At 36.9% G+C, this 23,565-nt stretch overlaps 5 protein-coding genes across 5 annotated transcripts; 3 read left to right on the forward strand and 2 right to left on the reverse strand.

Moving 5' to 3' along the window:
- The first annotated feature begins 3,462 nt into the window (after positions 1-3,462).
- On the forward strand, positions 3,463-4,518 carry LOC135637095 (glutathione S-transferase U18-like). The gene is made up of 2 exons (XM_065149490.1): positions 3,463-3,826; positions 3,929-4,518. Exons 1-2 carry the CDS (start codon positions 3,509-3,511, stop codon positions 4,292-4,294), a joined length of 684 nt encoding a protein of 227 aa, XP_065005562.1. The 5' UTR covers positions 3,463-3,508; the 3' UTR covers positions 4,295-4,518.
- Positions 4,519-4,821: 303 nt separating this feature from the next.
- On the reverse strand, positions 4,822-6,244 carry LOC135636421 (cytochrome P450 704C1-like). Its single transcript, XM_065148109.1, has 4 exons — positions 5,909-6,244; positions 5,624-5,827; positions 5,432-5,542; positions 4,822-4,854 (listed from the first exon to the last, which is right to left on the reverse strand). The coding sequence occupies exons 1-4, from the start codon at positions 6,242-6,244 to the stop codon at positions 4,822-4,824; spliced, it is 684 nt and encodes a 227-aa protein (XP_065004181.1).
- Positions 6,245-8,660: 2,416 nt separating this feature from the next.
- Positions 8,661-10,889, forward strand: LOC103977724 (cytochrome P450 704C1-like). The gene is made up of 6 exons (XM_009393318.3): positions 8,661-9,141; positions 9,236-9,451; positions 9,522-9,809; positions 9,881-10,216; positions 10,298-10,501; positions 10,583-10,889. The coding sequence occupies exons 1-6, from the start codon at positions 8,821-8,823 to the stop codon at positions 10,781-10,783; spliced, it is 1,566 nt and encodes a 521-aa protein (XP_009391593.3). The 5' UTR covers positions 8,661-8,820; the 3' UTR covers positions 10,784-10,889.
- A 4,151-nt stretch (positions 10,890-15,040) lies between these two features.
- LOC103976143 (cytochrome P450 704C1) lies at positions 15,041-17,292 on the reverse strand. The gene is made up of 6 exons (XM_009391348.3): positions 16,836-17,292; positions 16,526-16,741; positions 16,168-16,455; positions 15,761-16,096; positions 15,474-15,677; positions 15,041-15,392 (listed from the first exon to the last, which is right to left on the reverse strand). Exons 1-6 carry the CDS (start codon positions 17,154-17,156, stop codon positions 15,192-15,194), a joined length of 1,566 nt encoding a protein of 521 aa, XP_009389623.2. The 5' UTR covers positions 17,157-17,292; the 3' UTR covers positions 15,041-15,191.
- Positions 17,293-19,911: 2,619 nt separating this feature from the next.
- Positions 19,912-22,872, forward strand: LOC135635542 (cytochrome P450 704C1-like). The gene is made up of 6 exons (XM_065146680.1): positions 19,912-20,523; positions 20,618-20,833; positions 20,904-21,191; positions 21,262-21,597; positions 21,679-21,882; positions 21,964-22,872. Exons 1-6 carry the CDS (start codon positions 20,131-20,133, stop codon positions 22,162-22,164), a joined length of 1,638 nt encoding a protein of 545 aa, XP_065002752.1. The 5' UTR covers positions 19,912-20,130; the 3' UTR covers positions 22,165-22,872.
- Positions 22,873-23,565: the final 693 nt, after the last annotated feature.

A 23,565-nucleotide genomic window follows, 5' to 3' on the forward strand; every position in this document is an offset into this window, starting at 1 on the left:
CAAGAACTATTTTAAGATATTTTATTACTTATTAAAAAATCAAGAAATATATATTTTATTATTCTAATAGAGTATGGTAATATATGATTCTTAAAAAATAAAAAAAATAATTGGAGTAAAAAATCTTGAAAGATTAATTTTGATAAAGAGGAGATACAGGTTTAGGCTCTTTATTATTTTCTATTCAAGAGAAATCATATTATTATACAGGAATCAAAAGGAATCTCTCATCATTTTCACAAACTATAGAAAATAGTGATTCTAAAAGGTGATACAATATAATAAAAGAAAAGTTAAAGTTGACAAATTAAAATGGTGCTTAGGAACTTATTGAATTATCTAATAAATATAAAAAGGTTTATTTTAAATGGGTCTTTAATATAAAATATGATTTAATGTATAATATCAAATGATATAATGTTAAACTTGTGTCGAAATGTTTTTCTCAAAATGACCACATCGATTATAACAAGACCCTTTTTCTAGTTTCTAAAAGGTAGTTACTGATAATTATCATGATATTAGTAGCTTATTATAATCCTTAGATAAATATAAAATTAGTATTTTTAAATAAAGATCTAGATAAAGAAAAAGAATTTCTAAAAAAGAAAAAGAAAAGTTAGACTTGCAAACTTAGAAAATTTATTTATAACATTAAACAAGCTTTCAAATAACGATATATAAAGTTTCATAATACTATTATTTTTTCAAATTTTAAAAATATATTATTCATTAGTGTATATCCGAATGTCAATTGGAACGACTTTATTATATTGATTTTATATATGAATTATATTTGGTTTATCAGTAGTAATCTTGGTTTATTACATGAAATCAAGATATTTCTTATAAAAAATGTTAAGATGATTAATATGAATAATATAACTTATGTAATTAGCATTAAAATATTCAATGATAGATATCAAGAATTACTAAGACTGTTTTAGAAAAAAATATATTAATCAAGTTTTAGAGAAATTTAACATCCAATCTTAATAATATACCTTTTACCAAAGGTAAAAAATTCAATCAAAGCTATTGTCATTAGGATGACTTTAAAAAGAATCAAACGAAATATATTACTTATGCATGGATAGTTGACGGTCTCTTATATACTCAAACATATATATATCAATTTTATAGTTTGAATCCTAGATAAATAATAAAGCAACCTAGGAATAAAATATTAGAAGAAAGTTATAAAAAAAATGGTGATGATATATCTATAAGGAATGATGGACTAGAAGCTCATATACAAGAGCCAAATCAACTTGAAGAGACAAGATATTCAAATACTAATTTTGTAAATTATTTTGATAGTAGGAAGTCCACTCTAGAATTCATATTCATGTTAGATAGAGGAGCAATTTTTTGAAAAAATATAAAATAATTATTTATTACTTCATCAATAATAAAAATTAAGGTTATTGATTAAGCTTTATAATTATGAAATTTCATCTTAGAAATTGGTGTGGTCGACTCAATTATCAAATCATTGAAGATATTTTATGATAACACAATAGTAATTTTCTTCTTTAACAATAATAATTATTTTAGTAATTTCAAGTATATTGAGATAAACTACTCGATGATTAGAGAATGAGAATACAAACAAGTATCAATTAGAATCAAAACATTACTTTAAGAATTATTAATCTATTTACTAAAACTTTATAACCTAAAGTATTTAAAGAACATATTCATAAAATAAGATTTGTGAGCAATACATAAAAGATACGATGATATATATATATAAGTGAAAATTATTATTGATATTTTTATTTATTTAAAGTTATTTATTCTCTTATCCTATTTATATTTTTATATATAAAAATTATGATTGAATGTGATAATAAGGTTATCTTGATAAGATAAATTATTAGGTTCATTATAGATTACATTAGTAAAGATTAATAGTATAGTGGTAGATAAAATATAATAATATTAATGATATACAACCATTATAACTCTTATTGATAGTTAAACTTAATAAAGTATTGTTATACTTATTATACAGAGAATATTATATTATGTGATCTTATTTAATTTGATAAGATATATTATAGTTTTGATGAGATTCTGATTATGATCATTGAAAGAAAGAAAAAAAAACTCCTAATTACTTATCATAGACCTAACTATTTATTCTAACCCCTCTTATCTTATCTATAAATATACATAACCTTTTAGATAATCTATTTTAGTCTCCCTTTAATCCCTATTCCATCGCTTATAGTGATCCTGTGGAGAATAGGAAGAGGTGAGATGAGTGAGTGTGGAGAATAGGAAGAGGTGAGATGAGTGAGTCTAGTTCTTTTTATATATCAATGTTGGTGTATTCCATGAATCGAATTATGGAATATGTCGTATGAATCAAATAAAGATATTCTGAAAAACATTGAAAGAAATATATTTTAATATTAATTTATTATGAACTGAATTTATATTTTGATATTAAATTAAATTCTATATATTACATTTTTATGCTTACAAATCAAAGCAAGTGAATCAATTGTGGTCCATGTATTACTCATTGGATGCTTCCTTGCTCATCTCATCTCATACCATCTTGGGGATGTTGCACATTAGCCATCTTGAATGTTTGACAATGTCCAAAAAGGATCGTATTATCAAACGTGTGTGAAATTGGTTATTTTCCATCCATCAATTGTAAGAATGATACTCCAACTTAACAACTAATAAAGTATGTTAATTTCATCTAAAAATGTAACTATATGTGATAATTTAATTATTAATTTCATCATATTTTCTTTCCCGTCTTAATTTTTTTTCAACAGACTTGAGCTCTTAGAATCGGAAGATTATTAAATTAAAGTTTATATCATTATATATATCCCAAATTTAATTAAAGTTCATATATAAACAAATAAGTTAATTTTCAATATTAAAAAGAAAATCCTACAAGCTGCAATCCTTATCCGATTTGACCGGGATTCCCAATACACCCCTCGACTGTTACATGAGGGCCGTTCATTCTAGCAACGGAACTGGACCTTGCGTGTCCTGCAGCCACCGGACGCAGTCAACAGCAACGGAAGTTGACTGAGCAGCCATCGGTCAATCGACAGTTAACAATTAACATAAAGGAAAGTAATTGCTCAATCGAGGAACAAATAAAGACGACGAAACGTGCTTAATGGACTTCATATCATCTAAGAGCATGCATAATCTAGGCTTTCGATGAATGAACCTTAGTTTCCAACTTAACTGTGACAGTGACAATAGGACATGTGAGTCAACAGTCCATGGCTTGCCGTGTACGACATCACCGTGACGAGCCGTCGCTCCCTGATTTCCACGGCCGCCCAAGAAAAATCGAAGTATGTGGACGTCGTAATTTGATCAAAAGAAAAAGACGTCGTAGGAGAATGGATGTCTTTGATATGTGGACGACGGCACGCATGCACGTATATATATCGACCACAAGTGAGTAGCAGTGAAGGGCATCCACCAGAAGCTCGTGCTGTAAACAACTAGTACAGGGCAAATGGCGGAGGAGGTGAAGTTGCTGGGGAGAAGGTTGAGCCCCTTCTCCACCAGGGTGAGGATCGCCTTGAACCTCAAGGAAGTAGCGTACGAGTTCGTGACGGTGGAGATTTTTGGGCAGAAGAGCGAGATCCTGCTCGAGTCCAACCCTGTGTACAAGAAGATCCCTGTCCTCATCCACCATGGCAAGCCCATCTGTGAGTCCATGATCATCCTTCAGTACATCGACGACGTTTGGGCCCGCAACCCGTCCATCCTCCCTTCCCACCCCTACGACCGCGCCATCGCTCGCTTCTGGGTCACCTACCTCGATAGCAACGTCTCTCTCTCTCTCTCTCTCTCTCTCTCTCTGTCTGTTGCTAATAACCGGTTTCAATTGAGATGAGCGATTCAGCATGCTAACTTCCGTGGGTTTCTGCAGCTACTTATTACGATCTGGGGCATGTTAATGGCTGCGAGCAAGGAGGCGGCCAAGGAAGCAGCAGGGCGAGCAGCAGAAATTCTTCATACGCTGGAAGAGGCCTTCAAACAGTGCAGCCAAGGGAAGGACTTCTTCGGAGGGGACGCCATTGGCTACTTGGACATCGCACTGGGGAGCTTCTTGGGACCGCTAAAGGCGGGGGAGAAGCTGAGCAATGTGGAGATTTTGGACGAGAAGAAGGTTCCTCTGTTGGTGGGATGGGCGGAGCGTTTCAGCAAGCAAGACGCTGTGAAGGAAGTTTTGGCAGACGCCGAGGAGTACATCGAAATGATCCGATCGATGAATGACGGCGTCCCTACTGTCTGAATTACCTCTCTCTCTCTCTCTCTCTCTCTCTCTCTCTCTCTCTATATATATATATATATATATATATATATATATATATATATATATATATATATGTGCGTTTGTGTGATGGAATAAGATGCGTGTTGGATTTTTGAACTTTAGAAGAGGGTGAAAAAACTCTTTAAAAAGAGTTGACAATTGTTATATTTTAGATGTCGTGCAATAGATCGACCATTCTCTAATATGTTAGATTTTGGGTACAATTGAGTGGTTGAATTGCCATTCATTCGATAAAACTCATCTACTACATGAACGACTAATCATACTGAGGCCGCACAATAATTAAATCGGCTGACAAAGGCTTTGTTGTCTTCTTCTTGTGAACTGTCCAAATCCATATCAAGGAGATTAATCGTGAGCTATGTGATATCATTTCAGCCAAACACCAGCCAAGAATAAAGACTATGAACAGCACCATTTGGAAGATTTTTTTGCGGCTTGGACAGTCCAAGATGGGATCATTTATTAAGATCATGATTTGAACGCTAATTTGGAGCCATAGTTTCAGTTCGTAATGGCTGTCACAAACAGAGCAATACAAATTTCGAAAGGTTCAGTTTCAAAGACTCGCAAAATTTTACAACTCGCTATCAATCATAAAGTATTGGATGAAAATTTGAATTTAGTGGCAATGCAATTTTAGATCAACCCACAAAAGGTAATAACCATTGAGACAATTTTTTTTGACAAAGATAGAAATACATAAGTGATATAGTATAAATATATATATATATTTATATATATATGGTTGTAGTTAATATTTATTTATTAATTTGCTATCAGTATAGCAAAGATATCAATATCCATTAGATAGGGTAGTCCTCTACAGATTTCGACTCCGTTGAATAAACTTCAGGCCTTCAATCCTTTCTATAGTCTTTGAAGTATTTATACTATAAATATTGAGGAAATGAAACTTGGTGATCCAGGAGCATGAACCAACAATACCATATTATAGGTACTGAAAATATTATAGAGTTTTTCAAAAATATTGTAAGTAACATTATATTATGTTTCTTTCGTTGTCATATTTCTAGGCTTGAAATTGGTTTGATTGAAATAAATTTGAAGAGTGATCATGGCCCTGTATCTCACAGTGCTCATCTCTTCCCACAGCTTGAATTTAAAGAAGCACAATAGTGTCGCAGCAAAGATCTTCATCTGCCTGTACGCGAACTCCTTTCCAAGACAGATGCGAGGGCCAGCCTACAATACCACGAGCATCCAAAGAATCAATCACCTTCAGATCGACTTATCCAGCTAATTGCAGGTTTTTGGCTGCCTCACCTGGAAAGCAGGGAACTTGAAGGGGCTTTCTGGCACAAATACACCGTCACCGTTGAGCCATCTCTCTGGCCGGAAATCCTCTGCATCCTCACCCCACAAGAACTGCATTCTTCCCATAGGATAAGGTTGATAGTTTACCAAGTCTCCTTTCTTGACGTCGAATCCATCTGGTAATGTGTCCTCCGAGAAGCAATGCTTGACATCCTATGATGACACATGTGAGTCAGTAAGCAAGCACCGAGTGCCAACAAGGATCGACCAGCATATTAGCTTCAGATAGTTCACCAGTGGAACTGCAGGGTACAGCCTGAGAGTCTCGGTCCGAGATGCGTGAAGGTACTGCATCTCGCTGAGGGCCTCCTCGGTTAGGCTTGCGACGAATTCGTCGACGGACACTTCGCCTTTTATCTTGGTTGCTTCTCTCACCTCTTGTGCTACTTTTTCTTGTACATTGGGATGCTTGCATAGCATATAGAAGAACCATGAAAGAGTCCCTGCCGTGGTGTTCCTTCCTGCAATCACAAAGTTGAGCATGATGTCTCTCAAGTACTTGTAGCTCATGTTATCAGGATTTTTCTCTCGTTCGATTAGAAATCTCGACAATATGTCTTCATTTTCCATCTGATCTGCCATGAAGAAAATATGATCAGTATGTAGAACCTCCAGTTTCAAGATGTCAATGCCATGTATGACTTACGAATCCGGTTTGTCGTTGAGACAATTGCTCAATCTTTGTATCGATCAATTTGTACACAAAATCATCGATCGATTTGAGGCTCTTCTCCATCTTGGCTTCTAAGCCAATGTTGAGGAACCTCTTGACCTTCCAAAAAGACATAAAAAAACCGGAGCACTATTTGAGCGCTTGCATCGTCGAACTGTTAGAAATCAATGAAGCCAACTTGTGTTTCTAAATCATTGTAATAGAAACACAATAAAACTAATGCGAAAACGAAATAGCGTACCTCCAGCCATTGTCGCCAAGAATTTTTGCAAAGGTTTCTTCTTGAACTTTGGTTCTTTTTGGCTCAGAACTCTCGCTTTAGATGGTGTAGGAAAGCCTTTCGCTTCAAAGAGATGATTAAGCCAAGGGACCAAAATCCTCATGTATATATAGATGTTCTCCCATCAAGAACATTTATCATCACCAACTCATAACGTTCAAGAATTAATTCAAATTTGTAACGTTTGGACCATAATGAAGAACTTAATAATATTAAATATTTAATTTAATAATAACGGTTTCATGCATAAAGAATAAGAAACTGAAATCATTTAAACCATAATAAATGAAGAAATTCATGATAATGAATTATGAATCTTAATAAGAACGGTTACGTTATTATTAAATAAGATATTTAATAATAACCGTTACATGAACGCCTTGGCAAAAGTTCTCCCCTCTTCAGTCGATCCGGTACACGTATCCAACTCGACACCAAACCCAACTTCACATATGGAATCTAACGTCGACTTCATGAGCAAATCCTGAAGAGAGATTAAGGAATGGTCAAGCTCGGCCAGGTTAGGACGGCAGCATGTTCTAAGTCTCGCTTACTTGGATCTCGATCATTTCCTTAGAGCTCGCAGCGTTTGAGATTATCTTAGCAAGTCCGGCAGCAGTGCTTCTGAACACCACACTGCTGCCGTCTTTTATCTTCCCGCCCAACCCCCTCGCCCTCGTGAGTCGACGATGGGCGTTTGACTCTTTTCCAGCATCTGAAGCTTACCAGAGATGCTGCCGTATGTCCTCGCAACAGGACACACAAAATGTACATAATATCTTCTGAACTGACCCCACCACAAAATGATGATGTTTCGTGCCGACTGCCTACCGTAAAAGTGGTCAAATAACGCGGAATACTTTCTTCTTACTCCGTGATGAATTAATGTTTGATATTTTTTTAAATTATATTTGATCTAGATGCTACTTTACAAATGCTCTTGATACTATGCTAATTTTTTTTAATTTCTCAAATTATCCCATAATATCCTCTAAAATCATAAGATTATCATGAGATGAAATTTTATTTATTTATAAAAAATATTTTTTATATTTATTCATATAATTATATTTTATATTTATTATATATCTAGGTCATACGAAATTTTTTAATAAGATTAATTTATATATATATATATATATATATATATATGTGTGTGTGTAAGTATTCACTTTTGAATATATATATATATATTAAAATATTAGAAGTGTAAATTTGTTATATAGTATTCAATGAAATTTTAAAATACAATCTTACCAACCAACACTTACATCAATATACATTTAAAAATATAATTTTTATTTATTAATTATCAAACATTCAAGATATTACACAAGTACACATTTACTCAATTTTTTTCTCTAAATATATATTAAAAATATAAATATATTCCTGAACACACCGTATGATTATCAAGTCTCTTCATAAAATTATTGTTATTTAAAAATTATGATTAGTTTGATCATTCACCTGGTTATATGTTAAGTTCATCTGAAGATGACTTTGAAGATATACACATCTTAATATAATTTTTATATAAAAATAAACTTTATCCTCGCAAGATTCAGATCTAATTATTGGTTCTATTTGTCTCATCAATTATTCGTTCGACTATTTATCACTTCTTAATCATACATAAGTGTTTTTTTTTTTTTGAAAAGGTTCCTATCATATCTTTACGCAAATTTAAATTCTATATTTTTTTTTAGACTTCACCTTATATATCTTTGCAGCTTATCCATGAAAAGTATAATGCAAAAAAATGGGCAATCAAGCAATAAAGTGTAGAAATTTATTCTTACTAAATTACTTAGTTATATTTTTTTTATTATGATGATAATAAAAAATTTAAATATTTTTTAAAGAAAAAGTACAGTGACAGGTAGTTTAAATATTTTTTAAAAGAAAAAAATATTTGAAAAACACAAAAAGGAGAGTGTCTTTTCGGAAAGAACAAAAAAATCTGGTCAAGAGAAATCATCCAAAAAATTTTATTGGCAATGAAGCCTCAAGCCTTCACAAGTACGCAGAGAGCCACCGACGACAGGACGATAGCCATGGCGACGTCTCTGCAAGTACATTTATTGTCACTTGTTCAGATTGCCCATCTTTACAAAGCATCTTCATGCTGCAATCTATCAACAGAAGAAGATCTCTCATTCTTATCTATCCCATTATCATCGATCGGGATTCATGGACTTCCTCTCAAGTTTCCCTTCTCACGTCTTCCCAGCTCTCGCTGCTGCCACTGTGATGCTGGCACTCTTCCTCCTGAGACCATTGCTGCAGCGCTTCTCGTCAAGTGTTCACCGAAGGAAGCCAAATTACCCACCCATCGCAGGAACAGTATTCCGCCAATTGCTAAACCTCAGTCGATTGGCAGATTTTCAAACCGACCTCTCCCGCAAGTACAGGACCTTCAGGATCCTCACCCCCTTCTGCAACTATGTTTTCACTGTCGACCCTGCCAACGTCGAGCACATCCTTAAAATCAACTTTGCAAACTATGGAAAGGTACTTCAATCATCTCCCAACTAAAAGGCTTTTTCTGAGATGAGTGACGTATAGGGAATAGAGAATTGCTCGACGAGCGTTACCTTCTTCGCAGGGGGGCTTTATATACGATGTCGTGTGCGACTTCTTTGGCGATGGGATCTTTGCGGTGGATGGTGAGAAGTGGCGCCATCAGAGAAAACTAGCGAGCTTCGAATTTTCCACAAAGGTGCTGAGGGACGGCAGCAGTGTGGTGTTCAGAAGCACTGCTGCCAGACTTGCTAAGATAATCTCAAACGCTGCGAGCTCCAATGAAATGATCGAGATCCAAGTAAGCGAGACTTAGAACATGCTGCCGTCCTAACCTGGCCGAGCTTGACCATTCCTTAATCTCTCTTCAGGATTTGCTCATGAAGTCGACGTTAGATTCCATATGTGAAGTTGGGTTTGGTGTGGAGTTGGATACGTTGACCGGATCGACTGAAGAGGGGAGAACTTTTGCCAAGGCGTTCGACGATGCAAGCGCTCAAATAGTGCTCCGGTTTTTTGATGTCTTTTGGAAGGTCAAGAGGTTCCTCAACATTGGCTTAGAAGCCAAGATGAAGAAGAGCCTCAAATCGATCGATGATTTTGTGTACAAATTGATCGATACAAAGATTGAGCAATTGTCTCGACGTCAAACCGGATTCGTAAGTCACACCTGGCATTGACATCTTGAAACTTGAGGTTATACATACTGACCATATCTTCTTCATGGCAGATGGAAAAAGAAGACATATTGTCAAGATTTCTAATCGAACGAGAGAAAAATCCTGATGACATGAGCTACAAGTACTTGAGAGACATCATACTCAACTTTGTGATTGCAGGAAGGGACACCACGGCAGGGACTCTTTCATGGTTCTTCTATATGCTATGCAAGCATCCCAATGTACAAGAAAAAGTAGCACAAGAGGTGAGAGAAGCAACCAAGATAAAGGGCGAAGTGACCGTCGACGAATTCGTCGCAAGCCTAACCGAGGAAGCCCTCAACGAGATGCAGTACCTTCACGCATCTCTGACCGAGACTCTCAGGCTGTACCCTGCAGTTCCACTGGTGAACTATCTGAAGCTAATTTGCTGGTCGATCCTTGTTGGCACTCGGTGCTTGCTTACTGACTCACATGTGTCATCACAGGATGTCAAGCAATGCTTCTCGGAGGACACATTACCAGATGGATTCGACGTGAAGAAAGGAGACTTGGTGATTTACCAACCTTATCCTATGGGAAGAATGCAGTTCTTGTGGGGTGAGGATGCAGAGGATTTCCGGCCAGAGAGATGGCTCAACGGTGACGGTGTATTTGTGCCAGAAAGCCCCTTCAAGTTCCCTGCTTTCCAGGTGAGGCAACCAAAAACCTGCAATTAGCTGGATAAGTCGATCTGAAGGTGATTGATTCTTTGGATGCTCGTGGTATTGCAGGCTGGCCCTCGCATCTGTCTTGGAAAGGAGTTCGCGTACAGGCAGATGAAGATCTTTGCTGCTACACTACTGTGCTTCTTTAAATTCAAGATGTGGGAAGAGATGAGCACAGTGAGATCAAGGACCATGCTCACTCTTCAAATTTATGGAGGACTCCATCTCGCTGCTCTTCACAGACAAGGTTGCTTGAACGCAGATTAGTATGCTTAAATCATGCTTTATGTTGTTATTTAATGTAGTCTCTACCGAAGGAGCATGAACCTCTCATGCATCTATAAATATTTAGGAAATGAACTTCTTGACTTGATGACTTCAACCCTTTCTATAGTCTTTGAAGTATTTATATTATAATAATAAAAATTTTAAGTATTTAAATTTTATATATTTTTTAATCAGGATCAGTGTAGTCAAGCATAATTTATTGGACGGAAGCTATTTAAAATATTTGGAGTGATATGCAGATTATACTGAGAGAGAAAAAAAGGGAAAGACAGGCACCAAAACCCAAAATTTTAAATTTTCCCAAATAAAAATAATAACTAAATAATTTTGAGTGATTTTCCTATAAATTTTTTTTGTTTAAAGCGTTCTTATCTTATTTCTTCTTAAACAGTATTCTTAATTCAAAAATATCCAAAATATTCCTTACTAATTCTTTCTGCTAATTTTTTATTAGTTTTAAACAATTATAGAATTTTTATTTGATTCATTAATAGTATTTTTCAATAGTATCTATGGTATTTCTATTGAGGTACTGAAAATATTATAGAGTTTCAAAAATATTATAAGTAACATTATATTATGTTTCTTTCATTGTCATATTTCTAGGCTTGTAATTGATTTGATCGAAATAAATAGTTCATTTACATAGTGTATAGTATTTTTAAGTAAGTTTTATCATGTTTTTGTTGTCTATTCGGGTTATATTATTTTTAAATTACTATAAATATTTATTTGAATCCCAATATGATATATCAAATGGCTTATAATATATTTTAATTTTATTTAACTTATTCATATTTTTTGAAGTAGATTTTGTAATATTTTTATTACGATGGTCGTAAAATATATAACGAATAGGAAAAGTACATTGACAGATAGTTTAAATTTTTTAAATTAAAAAACAATGTTTACAAAAACAAAAGAAGATTGTCCTTTCAGAAAAAAAAAAAAAAAAAGGTCTAGAGAAATCGCCCAACAATTTTTATTGGCATTATAATCAGAGGATAACAAATATAGTTTTCTTGTGTGTTGATCCCAACACTAGATTGTATGAATTGATTAATATAGATTTGTAAGTTTTTTTACTTATTTGTTTTCTTGATTTCTTGAAATTCATCTGAATATTTATTTTTCACATGATATTTGTTATCCTCTGATTAAGATAAAGAGGTAAAATTTGTAATCCATTATTCTATAGTCAAAATTTTAATCTATTTTATCGTGATTTTAAAAAAAAGGGTTTTCCTATTTTTTTCCCAACACATTATGGTTGTGATATAGTCTAATTAGCGATTCCTCTTATTACCCCTACTACGACAGCAACGACATACACTAATCTTGGCCTTAAACGAGTAGGCCAGGAGTTGCTTCCCGCATGACTTGAATCACTGTGTTATATTCCTATAGCTTAAGATTTTTCAACTATACGAGGAAATCTCTCTATTCGTGAGGAAGAGAGCGACATGTTAATATATTTAAGCTTTTTCATTTCTTCAATAAAGTATCTTTAATAATTATTCTTATCTTCTATTATTTTCATCATGATATCAGAGTAGTGAGAAAAGCGAAGTTTCGCTTTTGCATTCAGCCAATGACCAACACCGCTGAGAAAAGTAAAGCTTCATCCTTGCCTTCGGCCAGCGACCAATGCTGCTGCAGTCAAATTCCTAAGAGGCTCCATGGCCAATCCTCATCTTTCTTACCGTGATAGTCTTCGTTGATCTGCCAATAATCGACGAACTTAAGGAGAACAAAGGGCGGACTTAAGGGGAACGAAAGGAACGCCTATGCCCTCACAGCAATAGCAATCGCAGTAGCAGCAGCGATCTGCTCTTGCTCTACTCATGAAGCCTCTCGCTCGTAGATCATTCTTTGCATCGATTCAAGATTGGGCTCGTAAGCCATTCTTTGCATCGATTCAAGATTGGTATCCTTGACAGGAGCACCATCTTTTGGGATATCTCTCTGTTAAGGAAAATCATTTATTCTGTTGAGGAAAATCTTTTCTCCTAATCTGTATAAATAGAAGAGGAATATGTTAATGTATTTAAGTTTTTTCACTTCTTCAATAAAAAGTTTCTTCAATAATTATTCTTATCTTCTATTATTTTCACAACGCCCATCCCACCGAACCCGGCGTCTTTGAGATGTTGTCGCTGTTGGGCTGGCAGCCCAAAGTGGGTTTAGCCCATGGTGGGCTTTATCAGCCCACAACCCACACCCCTTTGACCTAACCCTAGATCAATATAAGGGGGGTGTGGGGGCTACGTTTTAGATGCAGAAAAGAGGCAGAAAAAGGCAGCAACGTCGGCAGCAACGTTGACGTCCTTGTAGCAACAAAGAGAGACAGAAAAACAACAAAAGAAAGAAAGGGAAGAAGACAAGGACAACACAGAGAGACTGTTCTCAATCATCTAGCAGTGTTCTCATCTCAGGTTAGATCAAATCTACAGTAGACTCTTGCTGTGATTACTTGTGGGAGGTTTTAGTTATTCTCTTGTGGTTATTGCTAGGGTTTAGGGTAAGAGATTGAGATTTATATAAGTGGTGAAAATACAAAGATTATTCCTCTTTATATCCCCATCAGTCGCCGCCGAAGAACTCTTTTCCTTCAATACGGACGCAAGAAACTTAGACCAGACTTCAAGCAAACTATTACAACCAAGCTTAAGCAAACAAGTAGATTACATTGTCGTCTATATAAGCGGTCCAGAAGCGAGCATCGGCGCGGTCGTAGGGGTCGGAAGGGAGGAGAGAAGCCCGTCTGTTCCATACTTCATCGATGTAGTCGACGACGATCATGGACTCGCAGATAGGTCGGCCATTATGGATCAGAACGGGGATCTTCTTGTACACAGGATCGGACTCTAATAGACGCTCCCTCTTGCTGCCCTGCTCCTCCTGAAGGAACTCATACTCCGCACCTTAGAGCAATCCTTACCCTCATCACGAATGGGCTTGCCCATTATCCTATCAACTTCACCTCCTCACCGGTTTCTGCCATGCGATCTCCACAACAGTATCTGAATCGAGCTTTGCCTTTTAGAAGGACAAGGATCAAAGAGAGCAGATGGATCTGATTTTGCCAATAGTTCTGATCGCCTCTTTTGTTTTATATTCTTCTTGACGACAGACCTCGTGGTGTATATGATGAGGGATATACCTTACTGGAGAGATGTCGCCATGGCTATCGTCATTTGACCGCCCTGTTGTCGTTGGCTCTCTGCGTACTTTTTGAAGGCTCGAGGCTTCGTTGCCAATAAAATTTTTTGGGTGATTTCTCTTGACCAGATTTTTTTTTTCTTTCTGAAAAGACACTCTCCTTTTTTGTGTTTTTCAAACAATTTTTCTTTTAAAAAATATTTAAACTATCTGTCAGTGTACTTTTCCTATATGTTATATTTTTTATTATCATCATAACAAAAATATTATAAAATATACTTAAAAAGATTATGAATAAGTTAAATAAAATTAAAATACACTCTAAACCATTTGAAATATCATATTAGGATTAAAATAAATATTTATAATAATTTAGAAATAATATCACCCAAATAAAAAGTAAAAATTAGCTCATTATAATATTCTTGCCACGGTAACAAAGACATAGTAAACCTACTTAAAAATACTTTAAATAATCTATACGAGTTAGATATCTCAATCAAAATAGCTATAACTCTAGAAATATAATATCATAATGATTTATTCACCCCTTGGTGTAGACGAGGATGTACTTGACAGAGTTGTTAGTATTGATATAATTACATAAAGGGGTGAACGTCCTAAAAGTTTTGTACTTACGAAAGAGGTCGATGTAAAAATCCATCAGCCTATGGAGGTTTAGGAACTCATGAAAGATGGTTCCTGCAATTGGTGGGTAATGACCATTACATAAACAGTTATTTCAGTAGATAAAATGTTACAATTATGATTACGACTATAAGAGCTATCTAAAAAGATGAGAGATTATAAACTTGAGATGGATTGCATGAAACCCAAAGAGGAAGGAAATGAGAATGAAGATCGTGTCGATCCCCTCTCGACTTTGTTGTTGGAAGATGCCACAGCAGTGGGGCGACGGACCCTAACACATTACGCTGGCATGTCGAAAGAGGATAGATTCCATATCACATGATAGATAGGGTGTCGGAGTCAGAATTTGCAATTTAGTATGGCTATTTAGTCTTGACTACTTTGGCTGAGATTTTATATTTCTAGGAAGGCAAAGGATCCAAATGAATCATCATAACTCAATATTTATAGAAGTAGGACTTCCAGTCCTGGATCACCAAGTTTCATTTCCTCAATATTTAAAGATGCATAAGAGGTTCATGCTTTTTCGGTGGAGGCTATATTAAATAACAAAAGAAAGCATGATTTAAGCATACTAATCTGCGTTCAAGTAACCTTGTCTGTGACGAGCAGCGAGATGGAGTCCTCCATAAATTTGAAGAGTGATCATGGTCCTGTATCTCACAGTGTTCATGTCTTCCCACATCTTGAATTTAAAGAAGCACAATAGTGTAGCAGCAAGGATCTTCATCTGCCTGTACGCGAACTCCTTTCCAAGACAGATGCGAGGGCCAGCCTACAATACCACGAGCATCCAAAGAATCAATCACCATCAGATCGACTTATCCAGCTAATTGCAGGTTTTTGGTTGCCTCACCTGGAAAGCAGGGAACTTGAAGGGGCTTTCTGGCACAAATACGCCGTTACTGTTGAGCCATCTCTCTGGTCGGAAATCCTCTGCATCCTCACCCCACAAGAACTGCATTCTTCCCATAGGATAAGGTTGATAGTTTACCAAGTCTCCTTTCTTGACGTCGAATCCATCTGGTAATGTGTCATCCGAGAAACAATGCTTGACATCCTATGAAGACACATGTGAGTGTCAGTAAGTAGGCACGGAGTGCTAACAAGGATCGACCAGCATATTAGCTTCAGATAGTTCACCAGTGGAACTGCAGGGTACAGCCTGAGAGTCTCGGTCAGAGATGCGTGAAGGTACTGCATCTCGTTGAGGGCTTCCTCGGTTAGGCTTGCGACGAATTCGTCGATGGTCACTTCGCCTTTTATCTTGGTTGCTTCTCTCGCCTCTTGTGCTACTTTTTCTTGTACATTGGGATGCTTGCATAGCATATAGAAGAACCATGAAAGAGTCCCTGCCGTGGTGTCCCTTCCCGCAATCACAAAGTTGAGTATGATGTCTCTCAAGTACTTGTAGCTCATGTCATCAGGATTTTTCTCTCGTTCTATTAGAAATCTCGACAATATGTCTTCTTTTTCCATCTGCCATGAAGAAGATATGGTCAGTATGTAGAACCTCCAGTTTCAAGATATCAATGCCAGGTGTGACTTACGAATCCGGTTTGTCGTTGAGACAATTGCTCAATCTTTGTATCGATCAATTTATACACAAAATCATCGATCGATTTGAGGTTCTTCTTCATCTTGGCTTCTGAGCCAATGTTGAGGAACCTCTTGACCTTCCAAAAGACATCAAGAAACCGGAGCATTATTTGAGCGCTAGCATCGTCGAACGCCTTGGCAAAAGTTCTCCCCTCTTCACTCGATCCGGACAACGTATCCAACTCCACACCAAACCCAACTTTACATATGGAATCTAACGTCGACTTCATGAGCAAATCCTGAAGAGAGATGAAGGAATGGTCAATCTCGGCAAGGTTAGGACGGCAGCATGTTCTAAGTCTCGCTTACTTGGATCTCGATCATTTCATTAGAGCTCGCAGCGTTTGAGATTATCTTAGCAAGTCTGGCAGCAGTGCTTCTGAACACCACACTGCTGCTGTCCCTCAGCACCTTTGTGGAAAATTCGAAGCTCGCTAGTTTTCTCTGATGGCGCCACTTCTCATCATCCACCGCAAAGATCCCGTCGCCAAAGAAGTCGCACATAAGATCGTAAGTAAAGCTCCCCTGCAAAGAAGGTGACGTTCATCGGGCAATTCTCTATTCCCTATATCTCACACATCTCAGTAAAAGCCTTTTAGTTGGGAGATGATTGAAGTACCTTCCCATAGTTTGCAAAGTTGGTTTTGAGGATGTGCTCGACGTTGGCAGGGTCGACAGTGTACACATAGTTGCAGAAGGGGGTGAGGATCCTGAAGGTCCTGTACTTGCGAGAGAGGTCGGTTTGGAAATCTACCAATTGACGGAGGTTTAGCAATTGGTGGAATACTGTTCCTGCGACGGGTGGATAATTTGGCTTCCTTCGGTGAACACTTGATGAGCAGCGCTGCAGCAATGGTTTCAGGAGGAAGAGTGCCAGCATCACACTGGCAGCAGCGAGAGCTGGGAAGACGGGAGAAGGGAAACTTGAGAGGAAGTCCATGAATCCCGATCGATGAGGTTGGGAGAGATAAGAATGAGAGATCTTCTTTTGTTGATAGAAGATGCTTCGTAAAGATGGGCAATCTGAACAAGTGGCAATAAATGTTCTTGGATACTTTGCCTACCACAAAAAGCCGTGAAGATATGGAGAAAGAGTTGAGATTTTTAGACGTAGCTTTTGGCCCCATACCGTGGCCCTGAGACGGACACATAAATCCTATTCGGGTGCCGTGCGCATTCAACAAGTTCATAGTTTAAGGATCCCACCCACCCCCTTCGCCCTCCTGAGTCGCCGATGGGCGTAAGACTCGCTTCCAGCATCAGAAGCTTACCAAAGATGCTACCGTACGTCCTCGCAACAAGACACACAGAATGTACATAAAATCTTCTGAACTGACCCCACCACGAAATGGTGATGTTTCGTTCCGACTGCCTACCTTAAAAGTGGTCAAATAATGTTTGATATTTTTTTAAATTATATTTGATCTAGATGTTACTTTACAAATTCTCTTGATACTATGCTAATAATTTTTTCTTTCATTTCTCAAATTATCCCATAATATCCTCTAAAATCATAAGATTGTCATGAAATGAAATTTTATTTATTTATAAAAATTATTTTTATATTTATTATATATCTAGGTCATACGAAATTTTTTATAAGATTATATGTGTGTGTGTGTAAGTATTCACTTTTGAATATATATTAAAAATATTAGAAGTGTAAATTTGTTATATAGTATATAGTATTCAATGAAATTATAAAATACAATCTTACCAAGCAACACTTACATCAATATACATTTAAAAATATAATTTTTATTTATTATTTACCAAACATTCAAGATATTACACAAGTACACATTTACTCAATTTTTTTTCTCTAAATATACATTAAAATATAAATATATTCCTGAACACACCCTACGATTAACAAATCTCTTCATAAAATTATTATTTTTATTTGAAAAATATGATTATTTTGATCATTCTAAGTTCATCTGAAGATGACTTTGAAGGTATACACATCTTAATATAAGTTTTATATATAAATAAAATTTATCTTCTCAATTCTATACTAGTTCAGGTCTAATTATTGGTTCTACTTGTCTCATCAATTATTCATTCGCCTATTTATCACTTTTTTTTTTAAAGGTTCCTATCATATCTTTATGCAAATTTATATTCTAATTTTCTTTTAGACTTCACCTTATTGCAGCTTATCCATGAAAAGTATAATGCAAAAAAATGAACAATCAAACAATAAAGTGTAAAAAATTATTCTTACTAAATTACTATTTATTTATCTGGACAAGTGATTTTATCAATATCTAGGTCAAACAATTTTGTAAGCCATTTTTTTTTTGGCTCATTTTGATAGATCACAGCTTTTCTTTCATGATCAATTAACTCTTAAATTTGTAACACATGCTTAAGTAATATAATTTTCTTTTCCAAGAAAAAATGATTTTTATCGATGCAATTATTTTTTAATAAACTAATGAATCCATTGTTTAGATTAATTGATTTTCATAGAATGTATTGAATCTCGAATTTTGATGATGAAATCAATTGATATATTTATGATCACAAAAGAAGAAGGTTGTGATCTAAGAAAGGTTTGACCTAGATATCGATGAAATCACTTGTTCAGATAAATAAATAGTAATTTAGTAAGAATAATTTTCTACATGTTATTGTTTGATTGCTCATTTTTTTGCATTATACTTTTCATGGATAAGCTGCAAAGATATATAACTTGAAGTCTAAAAAAAGATATAAAATATAAATCTGCCTAAAGATAAATATACGATAGGAACCTTCCCCAAAAAAAAAAGCAAGACCATGTTATGTATGTTTAAGTGATAAATAGGTGAATGAATAATTGATGAGGTAAATAGAACCAATAATTAGTATAGAATTGAGAGGATACAGAACTAAAAAAAGAAATAATTTTATTGGATGCCTCCAAAGAAGCCAAAGATTACTAATAGATAAAATTTATTTTTATATAAAGATTATATTAAGATGTGTATATCTTCAAAGCCATCTTCAGATGAACTTAACACATAAGCAGGTTAATGATCAAACTAATCATAATTTTTAAATAAAAATAATAATTTTACGAAGAGACTTGTTAATCGTAAGCTATGTTTAGGAATACATTTATATTTTTAATGTATATTTAGAGAAACAAATTTGATTGGATGTGTACTTGTGAAATGGCTAATATATATTGATGTAAGTGTTGTTTGGTAAGATTGTATTATAAAATTTCATTGAACACTACATAACAAATTTATCTTTCTAATATTTTTAATATATATTCAAAATAAATACATATTATATATATTCTTATAAAAAAATTTGTATGGCCAAGATATATAATTAATATGAAAAATAATTATATGAATAAATATAAAATAATTTTTAAAAATAAATAAATAAAAATTTATCTCATGGAAATCTTATGATTTTAGAGGATATCAATTTGAGAAAATAAATAAAAATTATTAGCATAGTATCAAGAGCATTTGTAAAGTAATATCCAGATCAACTATAACTAAAAAAAATTATCAAGCATTAATTCATGGCGGAGTAAGACGAAAGGATTCCACCTTATTTGACCACTTCTAAGGTTAGGCAGAGTAAGTTTGGTGGCATCTTTTGTAAGTGGAAGCGAGTCTTCCGCCCATCGTCGACTCGGGGGGGTGCGGGGGGCGGCGGGGCGGCGGGGCGGCGGGGAGATGAAGTCGAATCCGCACGCAGCCCATCGTCTACTCGGAGGGGATGATTAAACTGAGAACTCGAATGCGCACGGCACTCGGATAGGATTTATGTGTCGGTCTCAGGGCCACTACAACTAAAAATCTCAGCTCTTTCTCCACATCTTTGTGGCTTTTGGTTGGTAGGCAAAGTATGCAAGTACATTTATTGTCAGTTGATAAGATTGCCCTTCTTTGCAAGGCATCTTCATGTTGCAATCTACCGACAAAAGAATGTTTGTAAAACATTCTTATCTATCCCAACATCATCGATCGGGATTCATGGACTTTTTTTCCAGTTTCCCATCTCCCGTCTTCCCAGCTCTCACTGCTGCCAGTGTGATGCTGGCACTCTTCCTCCTGAGACGATTGCTGCGGCGCTGCTCGTCAAGTGTTCACCTAAGGAAGCCAAATTACCCACCCATCGCAGGAACAGTATTCCACCAATTGCTAAACCTCAGTCGATTGGCAGATTTCCAAACCGACCTCTCCCGCAAGTACAGGACCTTCAGGATCCTCACCCCCTTCTGCAACTATGTTTTCACTGTCGACCCAGCCAACGTCGAGCACATCCTCAAAATCAACTTTGCAAACTATGGGAAGGTACTTCAATCATCTCCCAACTTTGAGGCTTTTACTGAGATGTGTGAGATATAGGGAATAGAGAATTGCTCGATGAACGTCACTTTCTTTGCAGGGGAGCTTTACTTACGATATTATGTGCGACTTCTTTGGCGATGGAATCTTTGCGGTGGATGGTGAGAAGTGGCGCCATCAGAGAAAACTAGCGAGCTTCGAATTTTCCACAAAGGTGCTGAGGGACGGCAGCAGTGTGGTGTTCAGAAGCACTTCTGCCAGACTTGCTAAGATAATCTCAAACGCTGCGAGCTCTAATGAAATGATCGAGATCCAAGTAAGCGAGACTTGGAGCATGCTGCCGTTCTAACCTTGCTGACCTTGACCGTTCCTTCATCTCTCTTCAGGATTTGCTCATGAAGTCGATGTTAGATTCCATATGTAAAGTTGGGTTTGGTGTGGAGTTGGATACGTTGACCGGATCGACTGAAGAGGGGAGAACTTTTGCCAAGGCGTTCGACGATGCAAGCGCTCAAATAGTGCTCCGGTTTTTTGATGTCTTTTGGAAGGTCAAGAGGTTCCTCAACATTGGCTCAGAAGCCAAGATGAAGAAGAGCCTCAAATCGATCGATGATTTTGTGTACAAATTGATCGATACAAAGATTGAGCAATTGTCTCAACGACAAACCGGATTCGTAAGTCACACCTGGCATTGACATCTTGAACAGGAGGTTCTACATACTGATCATGTGTTCTTCATGGCAGATGGAAAAAGAAGACATCTTGTCGAGATTTCTAATAGAACGAGAGAAAAATCCTGATGACATGAGCTACAAGTACTTGAGAGACATCATACTCAACTTTGTGATTGCGGGAAGGGACACCACGGCAGGGACTCTTTCATGGTTCTTCTATATGCTATGCAAGCATCCCAATGTACAAGAAAAAGTAGCACAAGAGGTGAGAGAAGCAACCAAGATAAAAGGCGAAGTGACCATCGACGAATTCGTCGCAAGCCTAACCGAGGAAGCCCTCAACGAGATGCAGTACCTTCACGCATCTCTGACCGAGACTCTCAGGCTGTACCCTGCAGTTCCACTGGTGAACTATCTGAAGCTAATATGCTGGTCGATCCTTGTTAGCACTCGGTGCTTACTTACTGACTCACATGTGTCATCATAGGATGTCAAGCAATGCTTCTCGGAGGACACATTACCAGATGGATTCGACGTCAAGAAAGGAGACTTGGTGATTTACCAACCTTATCCTATGGGAAGAATGCAGTTCTTGTGGGGTGAGGATGCAGAGGATTTCCGGCCAGAGAGATGGCTCAACGGTGACGGTGTATTTGTGCCAGAAAGCCCCTTCAAGTTCCCTGCTTTCCAGGTGAGGCAACCAAAAACCTGCAATTAGCTGGATAAGTCGATCTGAAAGTGATTGATTCTTTGGATGCTCGTGGTATTGCAGGCTGGCCCTCGCATCTGTCTTGGAAAGGAGTTCGCGTACAGGCAGATGAAGATCTTTGCTGCTACACTATTGTGCTTCTTTAAATTCAAGATGTGGGAAGAGATGAGCACTGTGAGATACAGGGCCATGATCACTCTTCAAATTTATGGAGGACTCCATCTCGCTGCTCTTCACAGACAAGGCTGCTTGAACGCAGATTAGTATGCTTAAACCATGCTTTCTGTTGTAATTTATTATAGTCTCTATCGAAGGAGCATGAACCTCTCATGCATCTATAAATATTTAGGAAATGAAACTTGGTGATCCAGGACTGGAAGTCCTGGATTTTTACCGCCACTCTCCCACCATTCCCTCAGGGCTTGGGGGGGCCATATTAATTATCGAAGCCCTCCAAGCAAGTGCAGGTCCTGGATTGCCTTCAGTTCCTCCAAAAGAGCATTGCTTCTGCCATTAAGGGGCTCGATGTCTTGCAGCAGTTGCCCCCTAATAAAAGGAATTCACCATCTGCAGCTTTAAGAAGGAAACGGGAGCCTGCAGGTTGGATAGAAGAAATAGATGAACCATCGGTTAGAAGAACGTAAAAGGGATTTTACCTCCATTCTCCCACCATTCCCTCAGGGCTTGGGGGGCATATTAATTATCGAAGCCCTCAAAGCAGGTGCGGTCTATGTGTTAAGTGATGCTATTGCAATGTGCGAACCCGCATGACAAAAAAGATGAAGAGAAACTTTTGGCAGCCATTTCTTCACTGGCAAGCAACCATTTATTCACATCTCAGCCGCCAACCATCTGTAAGTGTGACAATATATCCGATATACTAGTGTAATGCGTATAGCGTCATGTATCAGGGTCAGTCACCCCACTCCTGTGGCATCTTCATCAACACGATCTCCATTCTTATTTCCTTCCTCTTTGGGCTTCCATGGAGTTCATCCCAAGTTTGCAACCTCTCAACTTCTTAAATTACTCTCTCACAACTCCAATTGTGATGGTAGCATTTTATCTCCCGTAGCCACTGTTTTTGTGATGCTCATCAGTTTCGAAGAAGAAGAAAAAGGTGGAACCATCTATCTTCCATTAATTCCTAAACCTGCATAGGCTATGGATTTCTACATCGATCTCTCTCGTAAGCACAAAACTGTTAGGAGGTTCATCCCCTTCTGTAACTAAATCTACACCTCTACACCATCAACTCTGCAAACGTCGAGTACATCCTCGAGACAAACTTCGTCAACTTTGGCAAGATAAACTGAGTGAATTGTGGTCCAGGGCGACTTTTAAGTATGATGTGATGAGCAGCTTATTGGGGGATGGGATCTTTGCAGTGGATGGTCAGAAGTGGTGCCACCGGATGCAGCAAGATTTCATGAGATGATCGAGATCCAGGTGACGGAGACTATATTGATTGTGCCACGATCGCCAACTCCTGGATGCCATGTTTCTCTTCACGATTTGTTCATCAAGTCCACGTTGGATTCCATATTTAAAGTAGGCTTCGGGATAAAACTAAATACATTATCTGCATCGAATTAAGAAGGGAGAGCTTTTGCAGAGGCATTCGATGATTCAACTGCTCGATTGCTAAGTCGGCACTTCGATGTC

Source organism: Musa acuminata, chromosome BXJ3-4 (assembly GCF_036884655.1).
Source record: "Musa acuminata AAA Group cultivar baxijiao chromosome BXJ3-4, Cavendish_Baxijiao_AAA, whole genome shotgun sequence".
NCBI lineage: Eukaryota > Viridiplantae > Streptophyta > Magnoliopsida > Zingiberales > Musaceae > Musa > Musa acuminata.